Source organism: Barbus barbus (assembly GCF_936440315.1).
Source record: "Barbus barbus genome assembly, chromosome: 23".
Taxonomy (NCBI): Eukaryota; Metazoa; Chordata; class Actinopteri; order Cypriniformes; family Cyprinidae; genus Barbus; species Barbus barbus.
The window spans coordinates 28,659,067-28,682,515 of NC_136751.1; the positions used below are offsets into that span (position 1 = coordinate 28,659,067).

The window sequence follows — 23,449 nt, forward strand, 5'->3', positions numbered from 1 at the left end:
TGTACACACAAAACCAACATTTTGAGTGGCTTTATCGACGCAAATTATATTGTCAAATGATTTACTTTTTATTTATTTGGTGTCAGAGTAACCCAGAGGAAAATACGAATTAAACCACTTTGTCCTTTTAATAGATGTAGTTCCTCAAATTATAACGAATTGATCATTTCAAAACGTAATATTACATTATTAATTAAATTCAGTTACATTATTAAACCAATTTTACACTAAATTACACTATTTTATTTTTTCTGAAAATATTGACGCATGCGCAAAACAGTGTGTCATTTAAACATTAACCGTCAATCAGTCCTTCACTCGCCGCCGCCATTTTCGGGAAAATAAACAAACGCGATGGAAAGCGATTCTTCTCACAGAGAACTTTCAAAAGACACGACAATCTCCGATTGTGTTTGGAAACTGAGACGCTATGGTCAATTTCTCCCCGAAGGTAGTAACGTTAAAGCGTGGAAGGTGAGACATGAGCGAAAAGTCCTGCCCTTTTCTCCTGCCGCCCTCAACGGAAAGAAAAACGGGGTTTTATGAGTAAAATATTTTAATTGTTGTTTCTTCGAAACGCCGAAAAAAAAGTTTGATGAGTAGAACAAGTTGATAAGATAACTATTAGTAGGCTACTGCTAATGAAATCAATAATTGTAAAATAGAATTGTGTTTGTTGTTGTGGATGGTCTTTAAAACAGGTGGATTAATTTATACTGTTATCAGCACATGTTGAAGTATATTCGTCTCTTGTCTCTTGAGAATATGCGCTGTTAATGCAGCTCCATCAGTTTTTTTTACTTTCACTTTCTGTATGACTGAAGTTAAGAGGGCATGGCAAAGTTTGCATGTTGCTGTTGTGATAAAGTTTGCATGTTGCTGTTGCTCGCCTTCATGGTTTAAAACAGAAATATTTCCAGTATTGAGACATAACTGCAACCCCCCATGCATATGTATCTTAAAGTCGGCCAAGTATGGTGACCCATACTCGGAATTCGTGCTCTGCATTTAACCCATCCAACGTGCACACACACACAGCAGTGAACACACACACACCCGGAGCAGTGGGCAGCCATTTATGCTGCAGCGCCCAGGGAGCAGTTGGGGGTTCGGTGCCTTGCTCGAGGGCACCTCAGTCGTGGTATTGAGGGTGGAGAGAGCACTGGACATTCACTCCCTCCACCTACAATCCCTGCCGGCCCGAGACTCGAACCCGCGACCTTTGGATTACGAGTCCGATTCTCTAACCATTAGGCCACGACTTCCCCTTAAACGCAGGGATACATGAAAGAGGAACATGCTGTACTGGCACACACCCGAAGCGCGCACAAGCATAGAGACGTGCTTGTTAGGGTGTTGTTAAGTGGATGCTGGGTGTTTTGGGTAGTTTAAGGTTTTGGTAAGTGGATGCTTGGTGTTTTGGGTGGTTGTTAGGGTGTTGTTAAGTGGATGCTGGGTGTTTTGGGTAGTTTAAGGTGTTGGTAAGTGGATGCTGGGTGTTCTTGTTGGTTGTTAGGGTGTTGGTAAGTGGATGCTGGGTGTTTTGGGTAGTTTAAGGTGTTGGTAAGTGGATGCTGGGTGTTCTTGGTGGTTGTTAGGGTGTTGGTAAGTGGATGCTGGGTGTTTTGGGTAATTGAGTTCCTGTTCAAACAGAGTTCACCCCAAGTCCCTGTTGCATTCTGTTCTAAAGTAGTTTCCAATTTGTGTTTCTTTCAGATTTTCGAGTCCAGTGAAAGCGCTGGCCAGCTGGAGTTGAATATTCTGGGCTCTGGTCATCTGCTAGTATCTCAAGGCCAGGAACTCATGGTAAGATGATATGAAAACACAATGAAGAGGCTGTTTATGAAATGCCACTCTCTAAGCCTTTGACACTCTTCTTCCCATCAGGCTCTAAGTGCAGGGTCAGGATAGCACAGGTTCCGCTGAGCCCATCATAAGAGCTTGACCGTATTTCTTTTCACCCGCAGAAAGAACAGCATAATCCCCTTCCTGTCCCACTGGGCCTGTCGCTGTCCCTTTGGGATTGCCAGGCTGAGTGCTTCGGATATCTCCCAACAATAAGCCTCAATCTTGGACTCGTGGACACAATGGTCTCTGGCTCCTCATGGTGAGCCGGGGAACTGCATTTGGAGAATTAGTCACATTTCCAGCTTTCATGCAGAACAACGGAGCCAGATGAGGCAGCGTGCCCATCCAGAGCAAAGCATGGAGTGATTTTGAGAGCAGGGACCGCCGTTCAGTCATGGATATGCGTTTATAATCTGAACAACCCTGTTTTATTATATATAACAAGTTTACAGACATTTACATTTTCCAAACGGAAAAAAAGCTCTACATTTGAAAAAGCCACTTTTCCATCAAATGTGTTTCAAGGTTTAGATCGTGTTTTTGTTCTAAACACAATCCAATCGTTCTTTGCTTGCACATCAAACCAGATGCCGATGCAATATTTCACAAGCAAAGATATTAATTTGGATCTTATCCTCTGAGGATTTTTCTGCAGAGAGTAAAAATCTGTTTTTAGGTTAAAGTATGTACTTGATGTGAGGTACAGCTCCGTAGAATTATGTTGTTTATTCAGTCACTGCACTTTCTTCATCAAGTGATCATTAAGTGATTTATGATAAATCCAAGAAAATTATTCTAGTTTTGATTTTGCATGAAATGAGGAGAAAGTTTCCCCGTTTGTTCTTGCTGTAAAACATTAAGTATGCCCACTTAAGTAGAACCTTTAGTAGTAGTAGCAAAAGTAACAGTAGCAGTATTAGAACCAGAATGAATGTTGATATGGTTCCTGGTTGCATATTGCCTTTGAGGTGAACATGACAATCATGCATTGAGGTTGTTAGTAGAGCCCCCTTCTGACATGCTTGTGTAATAGCAAAAAATACCTTGTCCTCAATGTCTCAATGAATAAAATGCTTTTTTAGATGTAGAGGCATTGACTAGCCTGATTATATACCAGACCACCTACATAACATCCGTGCAACCTTTTTATTCACAAAAGAAAAAAATATTTTTCACCAGCACAAAATTTAGTTTGTAAAAATATTAATTGATTATTCAGTTTATGGTTGGATTGGCAGCAACCGTTTCTGAATCTGCATTAGAAACACTGGAGGAGGTTTGCTGATGGCAGGTTCAAGCTGCTCTGCTTACATGTGTTTTTCAGCCTGATATAATCCTATTAAATGAGTCTCTGCTGGATAATGGTGATGTGTGGTCTTGTTTTCTTGTGTGTTTTTTTTCGTAGGAGGGCTTTTCTCTGCTCAATGCACAGAGCTTCCTGAAAATCCAGCACAAATCAGACAGTCTGCTGTTCAACATTACAATGAAGGTGAGAAGAAGTTCTGTGATGTTTCAAATTTATGCATTTGGTGAATGAAGTATGTTCTCATACCTTGATCTGCAGTTTATACACTCAACAGGATGTGATACGTGCGTGCAGTCCTGAAGGAGGGCTCCGCCTCTTTGTCCTTGAAAGCAATAAACAATTTTAATATGCAAATTTAAAAAAAATAACTGTCTTTTTGTTTCCGAGTGACCTTCAACTTACAGCTCAAAGACAAAATCTGTGGCTTGTTAATTAAGCTAATTGTCTTTTTGAACAATAATTCCCTGCTTCATGAATACTGATGCATTTCTTGAAAACAACAGTCCCTGTTAAAGTTAAAGTTATGTGGTTGCAAACAGCAGAGCATCCATTATGTGCAAATGCAATGCATTTTGTGTTTTCACCTGTACAATAACATTGATGCTCTTTTCAGCTGACATTGAGTTTATGTTGAATGTCTTATGTTCCTAATGCATGTTTTTTAAGGAACACCTGGTTGATACGTGATATGAAAATACAGCTGATTACAGTGGTGATTCTGTGTTTTTTGTTTTGCATGTGTGTGTAAGGGTGAGAGCCGTTTGATCCGACTGCAGTTTGATGGCAGTAGTCGGGCAGAAGCAGCTGAGGTTTGCAGGAAGGCTGTGGAGAGGCTGCAAGATTATGTTCCTGTCCAGGAGCATCTGACCACCCCTGCATCTGCTGCTCCATCTGATCCTGCAGAACCTGCACCGTCTTCACAGCAGAAGCAGGTTGAAAATACTAGACTTATTTTCCATCCACCCATCCATTTTCTCAAAAGATGTTTGTTAATATAAAGGGAAACTATGGGGTAATAATGGACACACAGTAGGTTCCACTAGAACAGATTGCAGTGGTAAGAGCAAGTGACAGTGACAGTGGGTTTGTCCTTTGGCTTTTAAGCACTTCCCAGCAGGTCACATCAGCTGGCTGGTAATTACCAATGAGCTTCCCGGTAAATATCGGGTAACATGCCACCAAATAAACAATCCCTGTGCAGAAAATAGCAACTATCTATCTGAACTAACTGTCCGTAATATTTATAAACAGTAATAGTAACAAGCTATAAACAGTTATAATGACTTGTGCAACACGTTTAATGCATGTAATGTTATATAAAAACTGAATTTAGCAGGAAATAAGGTAGAATTTAATTGGATCATTCAAGATTCAAGATTTTTTATTCGTCACATACACAATTATACAGAGTATAACCAGCAGTTAAATGTAAGTAATATCATGAGGATCATGAGGCATGGCACAACTGGCCTGGGATTTTATTGATTAATATAATTTTTTCCTTGTTTATTCAGTAGGAGTCATTTGAGAAGTATATTTGTAGTATTGTATTTCTGTCACGGTGCACACACGAGGGAGGAACCAGGAACACGCAGACGAGGATATAAACTCAAATAACATACTTTACTGAAGAACATCAAGGCAGGGCAAGACAAGGCAGGGCAAAACACAGACAGCAACACCGGGGAGTAACGAGTAGACCAGACAACACGAAACTGAACAGACAGAACTATAAATACACACGCAAATCATAGATAACGAGACAAACACGGCTAGACAAGAATTAACTAATGATTACAATTAACAAGGACAGGAAACAAACCAAATATGGACACAAGGGGCAGGAAACACATGACACACACGACAGTTCCCTTACAATTTCGGTACATGGAAATTCATCTATCTATCTATCTATCTGGACATAATATGTATATCAAGCTATAAACAGTTGTAATGACTTGTGTGCCACATTTAATGCATGTAATGTGACATATATCAGAATATTTAACAGGAAAAAATGCAGCACAGGATTTAATTGGATGACAGAAATGGCTGGTGATTTATTGATTAATATTTTTATCCTTTGGTTAGTCAGCAGAAATCATTTGAGTTGTTATACAGTTTTGATGAACAAGTTTGTATGAATGTTAATCAGTCAACCAACCAACCAATCATTTAATCTATCTATCTATCTATCTATCTATCTATCTATCTATCTATCTATCTATCTATCTATCTATCTATCTATCTATCTATCTATCTATCTATCTATCTATCTATCTATCTATCTATCTATCTATCTATCTATCTGGACTTACTGCACTTAATATTTATACTTATTTAAGTTATAAACATTTGAAATGACCTGTACAACTTGTTTAAAGAATGTAATGTGACAAACATAATATTTATCAGGAAATAATGTAGGACAGGATTTGGATTATGATTGAATTGGCTTGTGATTTATTCATTGATATTATTTTCCCTTTGGTTAGTCAGCCGAAATAATTTGAGACGTTATCATATTTTGATGAAAGATTGTTTCCTGTCTTTATTTTATCATGCAAATATGAAGGTTGCATACTAAGACCAGGAACATTTATTAAAAGTATATTTTTGTGTCAGTTTTCATTTCATCTAGTTAATTGAACTAATAATGAATGTTAATTTGGATTTCCGTCACTAGGTGGAGCTGTTGCCACATAATGATAATAAATGGGTGAGGAGAGAGAAATAATCCCACCCTCAGCTGAACTGCTTATTTGTGAATCTGAAATGTAAATACACCGACTTGATGCTCTAAATATAGTGAACACAAAAGCACAAAGGAAAGTCTCCGTGTAAAATATAGTTAGTGACAGCGACACCCGGCAGCAGGATGAGAAAGATTGCCAGGGATGAGGACATTCAATTAGTAATGAGGGTATTGATCGGCTGCTGAGGCCCTCTGTGTGAATCCTGAGACCATAATGAATGGATCTATTTCTGTTTCCACTTCAGGTTCCTGAAGATGCACCACAGGCGGCCCCTGCCGTTGCCATGGGACCGCTGTCAATCAAACACCTTTCTCAGGTACCACTGGATCTGCATTGATCTGACAGTCTGGATCTGGTGTTGAGTCACTGCATTAGATGCTGTAGTCAGTGATATTTTAATTTGACCTCTGAGATGTCATCCGCGAAGTGCACACTGACTTTTCATGCGCATTATAATCTCTACCTCTTCAGTACTTCCTGGGTGAGCGTGAGCTGTCTCTGCCGATGGCGTATCATCAGTGCACGCTGCCCTCTGGAGACCTGGAGGCACTACTGCGCGTCTGCCTGCTCGATTCTGGTTTTCCTGCTTTCGTGGAGGAAGTCGAGAAGAACATGAAAGAGCTGATGCAAGAATGAGGTAGAGTGCGGTCTCAAAATCACTGTTGTTAACAAAACTAAAATAAAACAAAAATCTTTTCGTTAATTGCAAGAAAGCTGAAAAATAGAAATACTACATGAAAATCTTGAAAAAAATTATTTCAACTAATTATAATCAAATAAGTTGAAGTGCAAATTATTAGAAATGTTATTAATTGAAATGAAGATTAAGTATTAGATGAAAAACAAAGTAAACAAAAAAAAAGAAACGCTGCTTTAGCGACTAATTTAATTAAGTCATAGCTTTATTAAAATTTTGTTAATTGCAATAAACCTGAAATAAAATATAAATATTATATGAAAAATTTAAATTGAATTAAAAATATTAAGAATTTAACTGAAGTAACAAATATATATATATATATATATATATATATATATATATATATATATATAAACAAACTTAAAAACAATCTTCAAAATATTAATGTTACTTGGCAACTAACTGAAAATAAGCTGAACTATAAAAAATTTTATAAAACTTTAAAACTGATATAAATCATTTCATTAACTGCAATAAAGCAGAAATAAAATATAAATATTAGATGAACAATTAATCATACAAATTATGATTTTTAGTAAAAATGTGCTCAAAGTCAGTAAGGTAAGAGTTAATAGTACCAATGGCAACAGTTACTAAGGCGAGTGATTTATAGCACATTTCTACAGAATCACACAGAAACACTGACATATTTTGGAAGCTTTATTCTGTAAAAGGAAACAATTGGTTTCACATAGTTTGCAATGGCTTTAGCTCCACCCACTTCCTCCCTTGAATGTTGGTCCGTTGTCATGATGACACACACTGTATTGATCAGGAGTTGTCATGCAACTACAGCAGTGCATTTCAAATACGAAGCACCCTTACCTCTGAACTGTCCCGTTAAAGCTTTTTTATTCTTGAAATTAAACAAACCCACCCCACCTTACAATTGTCAGTAGGTCTATATGAATACATATTGCATAGGATTATAGCCATGCTGTACAAGAATCATCTTTTCTCTAAAAAGAAACAGGACATTTACAAAAAAAAAGATATATTCTTTTCCTTTTTACAGATGCTATTGTAATATTTAAACACTTACAGCACCACATGTACGAGACGTCTAAATAACTCTTGAAAATAAATGTTACATGTATCCATTTCATTTAATACAATATCAGCTTTAAGATTAAATACTGTTCTGCCACTCACAAAGGTTCTTGCATTCTAGTTTAAGACAAAACACCTCCTTTTAGTATTGTTTTATTGGATGATAAACTGTACAAAGATCTCAATGATTCCTTAATTTTTTATCCATTTAAATTTCTTTAAAAACACACACACACTGATATACTCTCTCACACACACTCACACACACTGGCTATTCATTTGGATGCAACGCCACTTAAAGTAACAATAGAAAACCGATATCTGAATCTTATTCGATTATGTTATTGCATGCATTCGAGACAACATGTAGATATGAAACAGAATTAGTGCAGCAGGAGGGCATGATAAAAGAACCAAATGCAACGTTAACAGCACATGTAGTAAAATCATCTTCATCATCACCTTCAGAATGATTCAGTCAGCATCCACATTCACACAGATCATGAGCCTGAATAAGGCAAACTTAAGACAGTCTTTATTGTTCGTTTCTGCCAGTGTAATGCTGTCGTTATTGTTGTTTTCTTCTCCACGTGAGGCAGGATATGCGTCGCTGAAAATCGCCAGGAGCGTCTCCTCTCCTCGGATACGTCCGTATGGTCAGGATATGCAGTTGGTCATCTGGAAACAGGGGAAGGGGAAGCATTTAGTCGACTAAAGGGAACGTTCGCATGCTGTTTTGGAACTCCAGACTGAATCATAAAGTGTAGTAAACCTTCAGCTTTCTTCTACGTTGGTCCGTGGGCTCAGTTGGTGTTCCGCTGTCGCACGTTTTTGTCTTTGTGGTTGTTCGTGGAGTTCGTTTTCCTGCGTGACAGATGTGTACGGTTAAACACTTTGCAGCATTGTAACAACACGTGTTAATAAACTCATTTATGATGTTCATAAATTGTGTTCTTACATTGGTGCAACTGGTTCATCATCTTCATCAGGTCGACATGCAGGTGAAGAACATGCAAGAAGAAAAGACATATTAATCAATCACACTTTAGACTGCTTTCTCAGTATACTGTACTTTTTTCTGAAGTGGTACTTTCACAAAATGAGATGATAAACAGGATTGTTATGGAGTTATTTCTCTTTAAATGGTCAGCGTAAAATGCTACAGCAGCCAAATTACATTTTGTAATTACTGAAGTTGCATTATATTATATTATATTATTGAGACCAACATTCTGAAATAATTTGATGTTTTATTTTTTTAAATGTTTATTTTAAATGTTTAGATTATCCACTAATATTAATTAAAAAAACATCTCCTCTGAGGACATTATATGGGTTCTTAAGATCATTTTAAATTAGCAATTTCTTGGCAAGTCATGGAAATGTCCATGGAGCCTGTTATGCTCAGTTAAATTAATAATAATAATAATATTAATAGTAAAAAAATATATATTTTTGCCTTGGCAACTAACTAAAAAAAGAATAAATAGACTAAAATGACTAAATCTATTAAAATCATTTATTGAATAAAGCTTAAATAAAATATTAATATTAGATGAATAACTTAAAACATATTTAAAAATGGAAATGTATTGGCAACTAACTGAATAAATTAATACGTTTGTGTTTAAGTAATAAAACTAAATAATAATTTTGTTAATTGAAATAAATCTGAAATAAAATAAAAATTACTTGAAAAATATATTTAAAAAATTTAAATGCAAATTTTGCCAAATAAAATACATTTGTTGCAGTAGAAAATTTTATTAAAAAAGCTCAAATATTATTAAAATATTTGATGACTAAATTAATAAATAAATTACTACTAAGATTAAGAGCTTAATGTTGAAAATAGAAATATATATAAACTAAAACATAATAATACTTATCCAGCTACTATGAACAACTGGAAAAGACATGTAAATCAACTGGTGTGTTGTCACTGCATAAATCTGCTCTGCAGATGAATAAAACAGCAGTAGAACTCCAGCAGGTTATTGCTGATGGAGGAAGGTCATTTGAGTTAGAGGTCACTGCGTCTCTCCACAGACAGATGGGTAGTTCTGGTTAGTGTATGCATGTCAGGACAGCACATGCATCCACAGGCAGTAGCATTCACAGCGCTGGACACCAAGCAGGTTATGATGACACAATATGACTCTCTGACACACATCTGAGATCAAAATGTCACCCTTCTGAATTCACAACCATCAGACTAAACATTCAGATCAAGTGTTTTCCCCTCTATTTACATATAACAGACCAAACAAATGTTCCTGTGCAAATCTACAACCCATTTTAATGAGTGAGATCATTAATTATAATGAGATCTGAGGATGTAATGTGGCCATTTCTAGTAACACATCAATGTTGAGCAGTTTAACTTTACGCAAATGTTGAGCGACACAGATTCTTTTCAGAAACATTTCCACAGTTATTAACATCATAAATCGTATAATTAATTTTTTTTAATGTAATGTTCATTTAGAACACTGTACTTTGTGTAATATTACCTTACCATTAAATTGCAGTTTCTAATATAACAGCAAATTTGACATCTTCTGATCAATGTAGTCAATCTCTCCATATTTTATTTCCTCATTTGGAAGGTCATAGAAATACTACTGTGTTTGCAAGCTCATATTTCACATTTAAATAATATTTATTAAATATAAGTATATAAATTACAAGATTTGCAAAACTGCTTACAGCACATTTAATTTTTCATTGCAATTTTAATTCTTGTTCGTGATTTAATGCATAATATACAGCCGCTTTCCATTATTTTATTATATTATATATGCGACTGTGGTTTGCAAGGCTTTATCTCACATTTAAATTAAAGGATTGCAAAATATAGCAATTTTCATTGAAATTTCAGGTAATTCCAATCACTGATAAACATTTATCTTGATCATGATATAATGCATTATATACAGCTGCTTTCCATTGTATTATATATTATATTATAATATATTATTGTTACAGAAGTAGGACTCGGACTGCGTGACGGTAAGTAGACAAGTCTGAAATTAGTGAAGTAGACGGTAAGTAGACACAGCAGGTAAGTAGACAAGACGGTAAGTATCAAGCATAGAGATATGATAGCTATAGTAGTCCTCTTCGTAGGAACGATTCATGTTGTAGGTAGTAACGTTGTAATGAGACCGGACACTGGAGTGTTGTGAGGCGTGTGTATTTGAAGCCGTGTTGATGAGTGAACAGATGACGTGCAGGTGTGCTCAATCAAATGCTAAGTGAAGCCAGGTGCGTGAGTGCATCGTGAATGGTGGAGAGAGGACAGATCCGTGACATTTATATGATACATTTGTTTTTCAGATTTTCAAAACTATGGCCATTATTGTGCAGCCTGCTATTAACGTTGATTATTCGACCTCCAGTTGAATAAAATCACCGTCAGTGTGAACAAACGTTCATGCAGTAATTCACTTTCACTCCTGTAGTCAGGTGTAGAGGACGCCGCTGTTGGAAATATGAAATCCTGGCATGAGGATTTCAGCTGTAATGTGCGTCATCGCATTCCGTCCCCATCTCTGATTCTGTTGATAAGACTGTGGGCAGATATAATCTACCTTAATCTAGCGTAGCCTCACATCACTCCCTCTCCTGGGGACAAATCCTCCCCAAACCACAAAACAGAACACGCCGTTCATGCACGCCAACTTTCTCTCCTTACTGCATGTTTTGCATGTGGTCTTGCTGTGAGATAGTGTCTGTAGAGGTCGTTCAGCGAATCATCCAGAGCAAAACAAACAGACACAGGCCAGAATTGATGCTTAAAATTAAGCAATGATCTGTTTGACTGCGATTCTCATTTTATTCATTAGGAAGGTGTGTCTCACTCTCAAGTGACGGCTTTGATTAAATGAACAGAAGTAACCAGGTCATGTGATGACTTGCTTTATAGATATAAGGGTGAATCTCATGAGCATATACAAGCCATATTTCACTGTAAAATATCAATCTATTGCATAAATATTTAATATACAAATATAATTATATATAATGAAGATATTATAATTATGTAAAATTATATGTAATGACATTTATTATAAAATGTATATAATATTTTATGAAATACAATTATATAAAATAAACAATATTATGTAAAAATCTTAATTATTATTTTATTATAACTAAAACTGTATTAAATATTTAAATATACATTTATTTATTTTTTACAGTTAAAAACACTTATTCCCCAATTCTCATTACTGCAATGCAATGCAAATATCAATAAAAATAAAAACTAATTATGATTACTGTAATATAAAAATAAGTGAAATATTTATAGATTATAAATATTATTCAAATTGTTAATTATCCAAAGATCATGGTGGTATTTCTTGTACTACTTCTTCATGATTAAAAAAACACTATTACTGTAACTTTTTATTGTAATACAGTAAAGGTGATGAAAATGTAAAAAAATAAAAATAAATCTAATATGACTCTAAGGTGAAATATGTCAAAATAAACATGTTTTGATGAGATTCGTCCATCATGTTTTTGACTTCACACAGAAAACTATATTACTGTATTCGAGAAGCTAAAAAATAATGATAATTTCCTATATCTTGATGGGTGAAATACTAAAAATAAATATTTTAAATGTTGCAAGCCCATTACAAACCATACAATTAACAGTAGAGAATCCCAATGAATACTGCTGTCGACACAAACAGCTTTTTAATATCTTTTGATAATTAAATAAGCACGAGTCGACATCACAGCCTGAATTAGGAGACAAAGAGAAGCAGAAATTTCTCAAGACATGCAAGTTCTTAAACTTACCAACAACAAAGAATACGGAGCCACATGGAAAAGGAAAAAACACAGTTTCACCAGTTATTTACTTGAAGCCATTATATTAAGAAGAAAAAAAATAGACTCTGTTGTGACTTTCAGGCAGGGACTCACAATCGTGAAACACTTTCATTCAGTTTGATTGAGCACCTGGGTTATTCACTTACTGCCCTGAGTGTATATTTTATTATGAACACACAAAACCCCTTTGTTTCCAGCTGGAGCCGGCCCTGTTTGTTGGCAGAAGCAGCGCTGGTTTAGCACTCACAGCTCACCTGACAAATCCTGTGTTCATCAGCACACAAACTACACGTCAACATAAAACAACATTCACAGCCCCGATCAACAAGTTCCTCGCCAGTATCCCAACAGAACAGACTTTCAAATCTATCATTATTTGCTGTTATCGCATAACCTTTCATACATGAACACTGACTGCAACCAGCGAAATCAGCCTAAAATATAAGGGCTGCATGATAAATTGTATTTGCATTCATGATTTTTGCTTCTCTTTATTAATGAAGCTTAATCATCTGCAATATTTACCTGAAAACATCTCATTTTTGCTTTATCTTGCTACAAGCCTCCATTAGCTTTCATGTTTGCAGTTGCCAGATGTCAAGAATTTAAATCCCCCCCATCAAAGCTTTCCTGCCCAATGTTTTACTTGATCTTCCCAACCTGGCAACCATGCCCACACACGCTCTCTCTGCACTGAGAAAAACCCCATTGATGATCTTAATATACCAGCAAACATGCAAGGTGGAGTTTAGCGATATGTGATATTTTGCTCAAATGAACATGTAATAGTGCCAGTCTGTTTTACTTCACACGGTTGTTTGCTTTGTTTGCTGCACAATAATTGTGATTTTTGAGCTAAATAATCATGATTATCAGTTTAACCATTATCATGCAGCCCTATATTTAACTGTAAAGCAAGTAATTATTTTGATGAAGGATCAAGACAACAGATTTTTCCTTTGGAAAAACATGCACGCATGAATAGCTTATAAAACCGGGAATGTTTATAGAGAAAGTAAACAGGTCATCTTGACTTTAATAGGATATTTCTTTTCTATTCTTGCAGAGTTCTTGCATACCATGCAATTTACTGCTAGACATGTAAACAAACACTTACTGGGCGGATGTTGGATCTGATAAATGCTGCAGTGAGACTAAATAAGACAGACATGTGTTTAGTTCTAGCTGGAGTTAAGCTGAGTGCAATAAAAGCAGCTCAGTTTTACTGAGATTGTAAGTCGTGTTGTCAGTCACTAAAACACGGTGCATCTCGCAGCACATTGTAAAGGGTATCGTCTGACCACCGCTGGCTCTGAGATACCCTTCTGTGGTTCTGCAAAGGTCAAATTAGCATGGAGCTATGCCTGACTGCATCCCTTTAGAGACTGTCACACTCGCAGCCTCGACATGTTCAGAACGGAGCTGGTTTAGACCGACCGACTCGCCGGCTACCGTGAAGATTCCCCATCCTCTCCTCCTCTTCCCTTGGGGCCACACTCTTAAAAATAACAGTTCCTTATTGGCACTCAAGAACCTTTCATGTCCATGAAACCCTTTCACTGCACAAATGGTTCTTTATAGTAGAGAATTGTTCTTTAGTTTATTTAGATATTCTTTACACAGCATTATTTTTATTTTTTTTAAAGGAATAGTTCGCCAAAAGAATAAATATTTGCTAAAAATGTGCTCGCCGTCAGGCCATCCAAGATGTAGATGAGTTTGTTTCTTCATTCGATTTAGAGAAATGTAGCGTTGCATCACTTGCCCACCAATTTCCGAATGAGAGTCCAAACAGCTGATAAACACATCACAATAATCCACACCACTCCAGTCCATCAGTTAACATCTTGAGAAGACAAGAGCTGCGTGTTTGTAAGAAACAAATCCATCATGAAAGAGTTTTTAACTTAAACCATCACTTCTGGCCAAAATATGAATCCATAATCCATAATGACTGACAAAATAGCTTCATCTAAAACAGGAGAGAAATCTGCACAGATAAGTCACCATTTACAAGCCAAAACATCACTAAACAAATATATGGGTGGATTTTGATGCGAGAGACAACAGGAGATTTTCACTGGAGGAAGTGTTATTATGGACCATAATAGACAGAAGCACCGTTTTGAACTTAACATCTTAATGATGGATTTGTTTCTTACAAACACGCAGCTCTTGTCTTCTCAAGATGTTAATTGATGGACTGGAGTGGTGTGGATTATTGTGATGTTTTTTATCAGCGGTTTGGACTCTCATTCTGACGGCACCCATTCAGAAGAAGATACATTGGTGAGCATACATTCATCTCCATCTTGGATGCCCTGAGGTTAAGGACAGGTTTCATTTTTGGGTGAACAGCTCCTTTAAAAACCCACTGAAAGGTTCTTTGGGGAACCAAAAATAGTTTTTCAATTGCATCGCTACAAAAACCCCTTTTTGGAAACTTTATTTTTAAAAGTGCAAAGTGTGACAAAATTGCTTCCAAAAATCTTGTGATAACCGGACAATATTACCATTTCTGTTTCTCTTTCTGAGACGAGAGAATCGTGTGCAGCTGATGACTGCATCAATTATTCATTAACTTTAAGAGCGCACAAATGTGAGGAACTCCAGTGTTCTGATTTGTCTTTCTAGTGGAGGATCCGGTCTCAGATTAAAACGTGGTCAATCATAGAGGTCAGTATTTCCCAGTGGCTCTCCTCTGACTCAACACTCATGAATATTCACTCGTGCAACTACGCTAAGAGCTCCATCTGTAAATGACCCACTAACAACCTGCTTCAGAATATATTATTGATGGCGGCTTCAATGTTCAAAACAGCCTATATGGATTATTCTAGTTTCATCTGTTTGTGTGGTACATCATAGGGCTGCACAATTATCTGAATATATAAGACTGCAGCTACTGCTGATGCAATTAAGTCATTGTTGTATTTCTGTCAACTTCAGATGCATCAAGATTTTCTTTTTGCAACATGTTGTTGGCAGCGGTTGAGCTCTATAATCAATCACAGACTGCTCTGTTGAGAACATGAATGCAATGACCAATCAGAGTCAACAGGCCTATTTGTGTAAGTGTTTATTTAAATGGGTGTTTTACTATGTTTTACTTTTATTTGTGACTGTCAGATGAAAATAAATGCTGAGGCAACATCATTTGAAACATCAGGAGGAATTTAACAATTACTGTTCTGATTGTAATTCTATTAATGATTCTTTCCATACTTTTGAGAAAGTCATTTTAAGACATTTCAAACATGTAATGTCTAAAACTTGGGAATGAGTTGCATTTTTGCACTTGTGGTTGCATTGTGCTGAAGTCACTGGGTTTTTTTGATTAAATGCTTGAAATAAGGTCTGTTTAACACAAACTCAAGATATTTTAACGTTTTATTCTCTAATGATTTTTAAGCTTTTATGTGCCTTGAAAATGGCGACAATTTACAAGTGTCTAAATGGGACTACCGAGGTTGTAGGGGACATTAAAAGTCAGCAATTTTAAAAGGTAAACCCAGTTGCTTTTACAGACTTGTGTTTATAAAAGCACACTTGCAAACTATTCTAATCTAAATTTTCCACTTGTAGATTCTAGACATAGATTAAAAGAGTTGTTGTAAACTTAATAATGTAGTTTGTTTATAGCCTATGTTTTGCTTTTTATTTATGGCAATTTTATTTAAGCTTCAAAATTCTTTAAATTTGAGAAGATTATCATGATGAGCAAAATATGTAAAAATCATAAACTTTTGTTGGTCACAGAGCTTATTTTATGCAATAATACAAAAGCCAAAGGAAAAATCGTCCCTGGAGCACTTTATTCCTTCTGCATTTAAAGTCTGTTCTGCATGTATAGCTTTATACAGAATATTTCATGTAGCTGCCTCGCACAAAATAAGTGTTTTATGTCACTATTATTAAGTAAAATCAGCAATTATAATCCGTTATAATTGTGGAGCCCTACATTTCTAGAATAATTCACTTCATTTTCTGATCTACTGCCCAAACAACAGCACTTAAGGATGATATTATATTGCCGATCAAGATCAGCATTTCAACAGACGCCTCCGGGAAATCATACCACAAGACTTTTTTCAAATATTCTTAAAAGCAGAGTGCTACTTACCATCTGGAACCTCGTCGTCCGGCCTCTTGCGCTTCTCGTAAACCACAATGATGACCACGAGGATGATGATCTCGGCCAGGACGCCCAGGAAAGGCCACAGCGGGGCGAGGTGACTCCGCACCCGCAGGATGGTCGTGGACTCTTTGGAGCCGATGATGTTCGAGGCGTTGCAGACATACTCGCCCGGGTCTTTGCTGATGTCCAGACTGATGATACTCAGTTCTGTGAAATTGTCTTTGTTGTTAATGAAGAAGCGGCCGGTGCTGTTGTCAATGTCCTGTTACGAGAAAATGAAGAACTCATGACATCATCTCATCTGTTTATGAAATCTATTTCAATGCGATTCCAAGTCATATCATGAGGGAGAGTAAATGGTGGCACCATTTTAATTTTTGGGTGAGCTATTCCTTTAAATAACGTTTAAGGTTAATATTTTTATTCAGCAAGGATGCATTAAATTGATCAAAATTGACAGTAAAGACATTTATTATGTTACAAAATATTTTCATTTCAAATAAATGCTGTTCTTTTTAACTTTCTATTCATCAAAGAATCCTGAAAAAATAAAATGTATCGTAGTTAACACAAAAATATTCAGCAGCACAACTGGTTTCAACTGATAATAATCAGAAATGTTTCTTGGGCAACCCGATCTCATGAAAGTGTGTATAAATAGCACACCAAATAAAAACAAACAATTGTGGTATTGATACGCAAAAATGGATTTTGGCGTGCATATGCTACGCGATGGATTAGGGTTGTGGGATAGATGCGTGTCATATGTACGCGAAAACTGCGTATCATATGCATGCCAACAAATATCGTATCATATGCACGTGAAAACTGCGTATTATATGTACGCCAAACACGTGCATATCATATGCATGACAAAATCAATTTTTGCGTATCAATACCATGAGTTTTTGTTTTTATTTGGCGTACGATTTATGTGCATTTTCATGAGACCGGGCTCTCTTGAGCAGCAAATGTTAGAATGATTTCTGAAGGATCATGTGACACTGAAGACTGGAGTAATGATGCTGAAAATACAGATTTGATCACAGAAATAAATTACATTTTACAATATATTCAAAAAGAAATAACTTATTTTAAATTGTAATAATAGTTCACATTTACTGTATGTTTGATTAAATAATTACAGCCTCGGTGAGCAGAATATGGTAGACTTGTTTACGTACAATGTAAGATCCCCGGCCAACTTTCTTGTGCCACATCCAGATAGGATGCGGGTATCCCACTGATTTGCAGTACAGTGTCGCATTTTCACCTTCTTTTTTGTTCTCGCTTCGTTTGTGGCCAATGATTTCAGGAGCAGCTGGGCAGAGACAGAAGAGTTTACCTGTAATGATGCCTTTACAACACGCATTTATAAAATGTTGCGCAGAAACATCCTAAAATTGATCTTACGATCATTTCTCGAATATGCGTATGTGTGATTCATAAAATGAACGCAAGTACAGAAGAAAAGGCATGAACAGTGAATTAATAACAGCTAAGGGGCATTATTATAAAAAACCCTTAGCTGTTATAAATACACTGTAAACCACAGCTTCACAGGGTTTAATGCTTTTATAAAACAGTTATTCCATATTCGTAGTAAGGTTTCAGAAAATAAAACCGAGCAAATAAAGTATAATGATATTAATATAAAACATTATTCTTTCTCCAAACAATGTCGTTCCTCAGAAACAGTTGTGGTTGCAACAAAGTGCAGCATATCTAAACATTATTAAATCAAGACACATTTCATTTAAAGCAAAATTACATATGACAGTAAGTCTAAATTCAGTAAACACGATTATTTTTCGGACCCCATTTTTTCTAATTTTAAGCAAAAACTCACTTAATTTTAATACATACTGAAAACAAGACTTAATATCTTAAATCATTTTGCATTTCAAGTACATGTTTATCAATTTAAGAATATTTTATACTGGAAAACATGACCAAAATAACAGAAAAAGCTAAATAGCATAAAAATAGAAGTCTTTTCTTAAACTATCAAAATGAAGTGAGATGAAATATGGGGTCAGAAATCTACTTAATTTAAAGGGAAAACTATTTAATTTTCTAACCCCACTGGATGATTTTGTGTGTGTGTGTGTGTGTGTTTTAAGCAGTTTTCTTGATTCCTCAGAAAATGACTTCTTATGTAATTTCACATGTGATTTGAGAATGTTTAGACATTTGCACTGGAAAACATGACAAAAAATACTGAGTAAGAACAGAACTTCATACAGTATACAAATAAAAGCCACAAAACTCGTATTTTGATTTCATATAGTTTTGGATGTGAATTTTCTTTTTAATTTTAATCATTCTTGCATAACCGTGTATCCCAACAGCACAAATGATTGACATGATGAGATGGCGCAGACTTAATTAAAAGCAACCCCCCTCGGGCGCGGTAATTCAGGCTTTCCCTCTGTGATGTGCTGAGTCACCATCCTTCCCCTTCACTGGATAATACACAGCTCAATGTCACACACCCCGCGGCCCAATATTCTCCGTAATTATAAATACTACATATGATCGTAACTCGCCTTGCTCGTTTTAACACGCTGCACCTTCTGCAACCGCCGCTAATCTCTGAAATTGCCGTAATTCCCTTCGTGTAATTAAGCAGGATGAAACGAATCTCAGAGCGTGAACGTGTAGGATGGAGAAGGCGTGGATTGGAACTTGGCTGACATCACCAGGTCTAATTATGGTGCACACGTGCCTTCTGAGGATAGTGTGTGTGTGTGTGTGTGTGTCATGGGCAGAAAAGCTATGGGGAGCTTAGTTCGGCATTATCCTCACTCACAGTGTCTCTGAGACACAATAAATCAGCTTCCTTCCAATGACAACATCATTTATTATACTGTATGTAATAAATGTATGTTAGTATTTTAATTAAAAATTAATGTATAACTGTCTGTTTCTAATGAGAATCAGCTTTAAGGGAATTAAGTCCTAAACTAAAAAAAGATCTTAACATTCCTAAAAACAGGTATATGAACAAAAACCATCAACAATCTCACTCAATCAAACACACACAGTAAATAGTATGCATTGGTTTACATGCTATATACAGTCATGGCCAAAAATATCGGCACCCTTGGTAAATATGATCAAAGAAGGCTGTGAAAATTAATCTGCATTGTTAATCCTTTTGATCTTTTATTTAAAAAATTCACAAAAATCTAACCTTTCATTGGATAATAAGAATTTAAAATGTGGGTGGGGGGGGGTTATCATTATGAAATAAATGTTTTTCTCTAAAACACATTAGACACAATTAACGGCACCCTTTTATTCAATACTTTTTGAAACCTCCATTTGTCAGTTTAACAGCTCTACATTTTCTCCTATAATGCCTGATGAGGTTAGAGAACACCTGACAAGAGATCAGAGACCATTCCTTCATCCAGAATCATTCCAGACCCTTCAGATTCCCAGCTCCATGACGGTGCTTCTTCTCTTCAGTTCACCTCACTCATTTTCTACAGGGTTGAAGGAATGGTGCATTTTATTTCATTTTGAATGCACAGAGATACCGTGACGAGATCCTGAGGCCCATTGTTGTGCCATTCATCCACGACCATCACCTCATGTTGCAGCATGATAATGCACGGCCCCATGTTACAAGGATCTGTACACAATTCGTGGAAGCTGAAAACATCCCAGTTCTTGCATAGCCAGTATACTCACCGGACATGTCACCCATTGAGCATGTTTGGGATGCTCTGGATCGGCGTATACGACAGCGTGTTCCAGTTCCTGCCAATATCCAGCAACTTCACTCAGCCATTGAAGAGGAGTGGACCAACATTCCACAATCAACAACCTGATCAACTCTATGCGAAGGAGATGTGTTGCACTGCGTGAGGCAAATGGTGGTCACACCAGATACTGAATGGTTTTCAGACACTGAGAGAAATAGGCCTTTTGTGTACATAGAAAAAGTCTTAGATCTTTGAGTTCAGCTCATGAAAAATGGGGGCAAAAACAAAGTATTGTTTTTATAATTTTGTTTTTTTTTTTCAATGAAAAATGAATTTCTGTTAATTAGATTTCTTGTGGTGAAATATGCAATTATTATATATTATTATTGGATAATTATAATTATCCAAAATAAGACATAACATTTTGAGAAGCGACAGTGAGCTCAGCATTCTCCTCTCTCACAGCGTCTCGTTTGTTCATAAACGGCTCTTTCTCCCTCCTTTCCACCCCATCGCCTGGCACGCTTTCAAGTCCTGATCGCCAGCGGAAATGTGTGATCAATGCTGGGCAGAGATCGGTAACGGTGTCGGGATACCGATAGCTCCTCTACGCTGCTATTTGTAGGGCTTCTCGTTTGCTATGAAAGGAAAGAGCTTGTGTAACCCAAACCCAATGCAATCTGTGACAGATGGAATATATACAGCACAATCGAGACAGGAATTCATGCAGGGCCAATGTATGGAGTAAAAATGACTCACGCGCACGACAGATGGCGCACCGACATCCTTCCTTGATAATGCCTTACTAAATATAAACACACGTAAAGGTACAGGCCAAGGTTTAACGCACCTGACGTGATTTAATTTGATTATGCCACCGTATGGAAGAGCGATCTGTGATTATTGTGCACAAACATCACAGTATATTGCTGTTTAAAAAGACTTGGGAGTGCAGAGCTAGAAACATGCATGCACAGGGCAGATTATGATAGTGGACAGTAAACTACTGTCATTAGAAACACTGGGAATGAATCCAGAGCCTTAATCCCAACCCAACCCACCGCGCAAACCTCCATCTGTTGCCTCAGAGTGCAAAACCAGAGAGAGAGAGAGAGAAGGTGCCAAAGACTGGAGCGGTTAGGGGTGAACAGACAGGCTGTATGATGGGCCACATTCAACCTGAACGACTCCCACAGGACGACCGAACCTCATATTCATCTGATATCCAAGACGGGATATTTTTGTCTCATGTCACTGGGCCTCAGGACATTTTTCTATTTTTTTTTTAGTATTCGGGTGAATCTGCAGGTCATATTTCAGCACAAAATCAAAGAAACCAATAACACATATTTTGCTTAAAGAAAATGAACCCTATTTTTAGGACCATTACTTTTTTCATGACTATTAAACTCATTTATGTTTGAATTACCTTAATGCAAAACATCTGATTAGTTCTTTGTGTATAATTTCTAAGAATGTAATTGCTAATACAAATATTTTCACTGCAAATACTGCTAATTCTGCAAGTACTGGAAATTACAAATAATTTTAATAGTCCTAAAAACTGGTGAATAAATATTTAATTGTTCACGTCATTTGTTAATTGTGGTAAAATGTGACCTAGTCATGTTTTCATTTACTAACTTGCTCCTTTTTCTGTCTTTGCGAAACGATTAGACATTAAAACATATTCACCCAAATACTATGTAGTACCGAAACTTGCGCGTTGATTCTTGAATTCCTGAACAAGACTGATATGAATAAGCTCATCAGGTGTCTTGTAGCTCCAGTTGTGCATGTAAAGAGATAGAAACAGGACAGGAACAATACGTCAGGATGGGGGGCTGCGCTTCCTCATCGTGTGTTTCTAGCAGCAGAACGGAGCTTGTGGCACATGGGAGCTGAATGCTGTCATCTCACAGACTTGGGGCAGAAAAGCCCGGCCAAAGCGGACAGCGACATCAGCGTGTTACGTAACCAGGCAACGCTTAAAGAGAGCCTTGACATAACGGTCCGGGCATGCTCAGTGCGTCTGACGGCCGTGTCAAAACAAATTGGCTTAACTGCGAGGAACATGCAGGGAAGCTCAGACTGTGTCGGGTCTCGGGGGTTTTGGCTGCGAGCCACTGTTTTAGTGGAGATCACCATCCACTTCATATACATACAAACATTATTTGTGTCATCTGTAGCTCCCACTGTCCAGAAAACAAGCTAATAACCTCAAAACGAGTCAAGGACATGCCTGGATCATATTTCACCACAAAATATAAATGAATACATTTAAAAATATATCATTTATTTATAATGCAAAAACGACATCAATAACAACGAAACAATACTATATTTATTTGTCATGTACTAATTTACACTAATTTACTTATTTAAATTAAAATAAAAAATATGTAAGAAATATTCAATTAAAATATTAAAATCACGGTATTGATACAGTGTTTTTTATTTTAATAAAACAAAGTAATATAAATAAACTAATAAATAAAAGTGTAATATGCAAAAAATGGTATGTCTATTTTTGCTTAATTAAATAAAAAATGTATGATTAAAAATAGTATTCTTTACTGTAAAAATAATTAAATAAAACTATTAAATCAATTTTGTAATATTGTGTATTTATTCTAATGTGTATTTGTACTAAATGCTTATGTAAATGAAATGAAATTAAAATTAAATTAAAATAGTATAAATAAAACTATTAGAGTTTTTACTGTAATAAATGAAATTTATTTTTGCAATATTAAAAAAAGAATGGTATATTGATTTGTCAGGTACTAATTAAAAAAATAATAGTCTTAGCTTTTTACAGTAATAGCATAAATAAACAAACAAATACATTAATAAAATAATTTATAGTTAATAAATCAATTATATTAGCAAAAATTTTATATTTGTCATGTACTAATTTATGCTTATTTTATTTAAAGTAAATTTTTAATTAAGTTAAAAATCATAGTATTACTGTTTTTTAATATAAGAAATTATTGTATTACAGTAAATCTAATGAGAAAGACAAAAAATGAAAAAACAGTAAAAGATTGCCTTTCATCTCATTTCTTTTCCTTCCTCTTTTGAGCT

General features: G+C 36.0%; 2 protein-coding genes across 4 annotated transcripts in view; one reads left to right on the forward strand and one right to left on the reverse strand.

The window, feature by feature from the left end:
• The first annotated feature begins 278 nt into the window (after positions 1-278).
• Positions 279-8,785, forward strand: rec114 (REC114 meiotic recombination protein). 2 transcript variants are annotated; one of them, XM_079374744.1, is made up of 7 exons: positions 279-474; positions 1,717-1,806; positions 3,254-3,337; positions 3,904-4,086; positions 6,155-6,226; positions 6,382-6,547; positions 8,260-8,623. In XM_079374744.1, the coding sequence occupies exons 1-6, from the start codon at positions 355-357 to the stop codon at positions 6,544-6,546; spliced, it is 714 nt and encodes a 237-aa protein (XP_079230870.1). In that variant the 5' UTR covers positions 279-354; the 3' UTR covers position 6,547; positions 8,260-8,623. The 2 variants fall into 2 exon arrangements, with proteins under 2 accessions (XP_079230870.1, XP_079230871.1); XM_079374745.1 differs by having other exon boundaries at positions 317-474; positions 8,256-8,785.
• The window catches only part of LOC306843325 (neuroplastin-like), a 35,997-nt gene continuing 19,803 nt past the window's right edge, over positions 7,256-23,449 (reverse strand). The window contains exons 5-9 of one of the 2 annotated variants that reach the window (XM_079374736.1): positions 17,831-17,967; positions 16,632-16,908; positions 8,619-8,640; positions 8,433-8,524; positions 7,256-8,338 (exon numbers count right to left, since the gene is read on the reverse strand). In XM_079374736.1, coding sequence (XP_079230862.1) covers positions 8,464-8,524; positions 8,619-8,640; positions 16,632-16,908; positions 17,831-17,967 — 497 coding nt within the window. In that variant the 3' untranslated portion in view covers positions 7,256-8,338; positions 8,433-8,463. Of the gene's footprint in view, positions 8,339-8,432; positions 8,525-8,618; positions 8,641-16,627; positions 16,909-17,830; positions 17,968-23,449 lie in introns of both variants that reach the window. The other variant, XM_079374737.1, reaches the window with a different exon arrangement.

What these genes read in the sequence shown, in the direction of transcription:
- rec114 (XM_079374744.1), top strand. Translation starts at nt 355, where the DNA reads ATGGAAAGCGATTCTTCTCACAGAGAACTTTCAAAAGACACGACAATC. An exon ending in CTCAAGGCCAGGAACTCATG is followed by an intron (nt 1,807 to 3,253) that starts GTAAGATGATAT and finishes TTTTTTTCGTAG; the next exon opens with GAGGGCTTTTCTCTGCTCAA. An exon ending in CGTCTTCACAGCAGAAGCAG is followed by an intron (nt 4,087 to 6,154) that starts GTTGAAAATACT and finishes TTTCCACTTCAG; the next exon opens with GTTCCTGAAGATGCACCACA.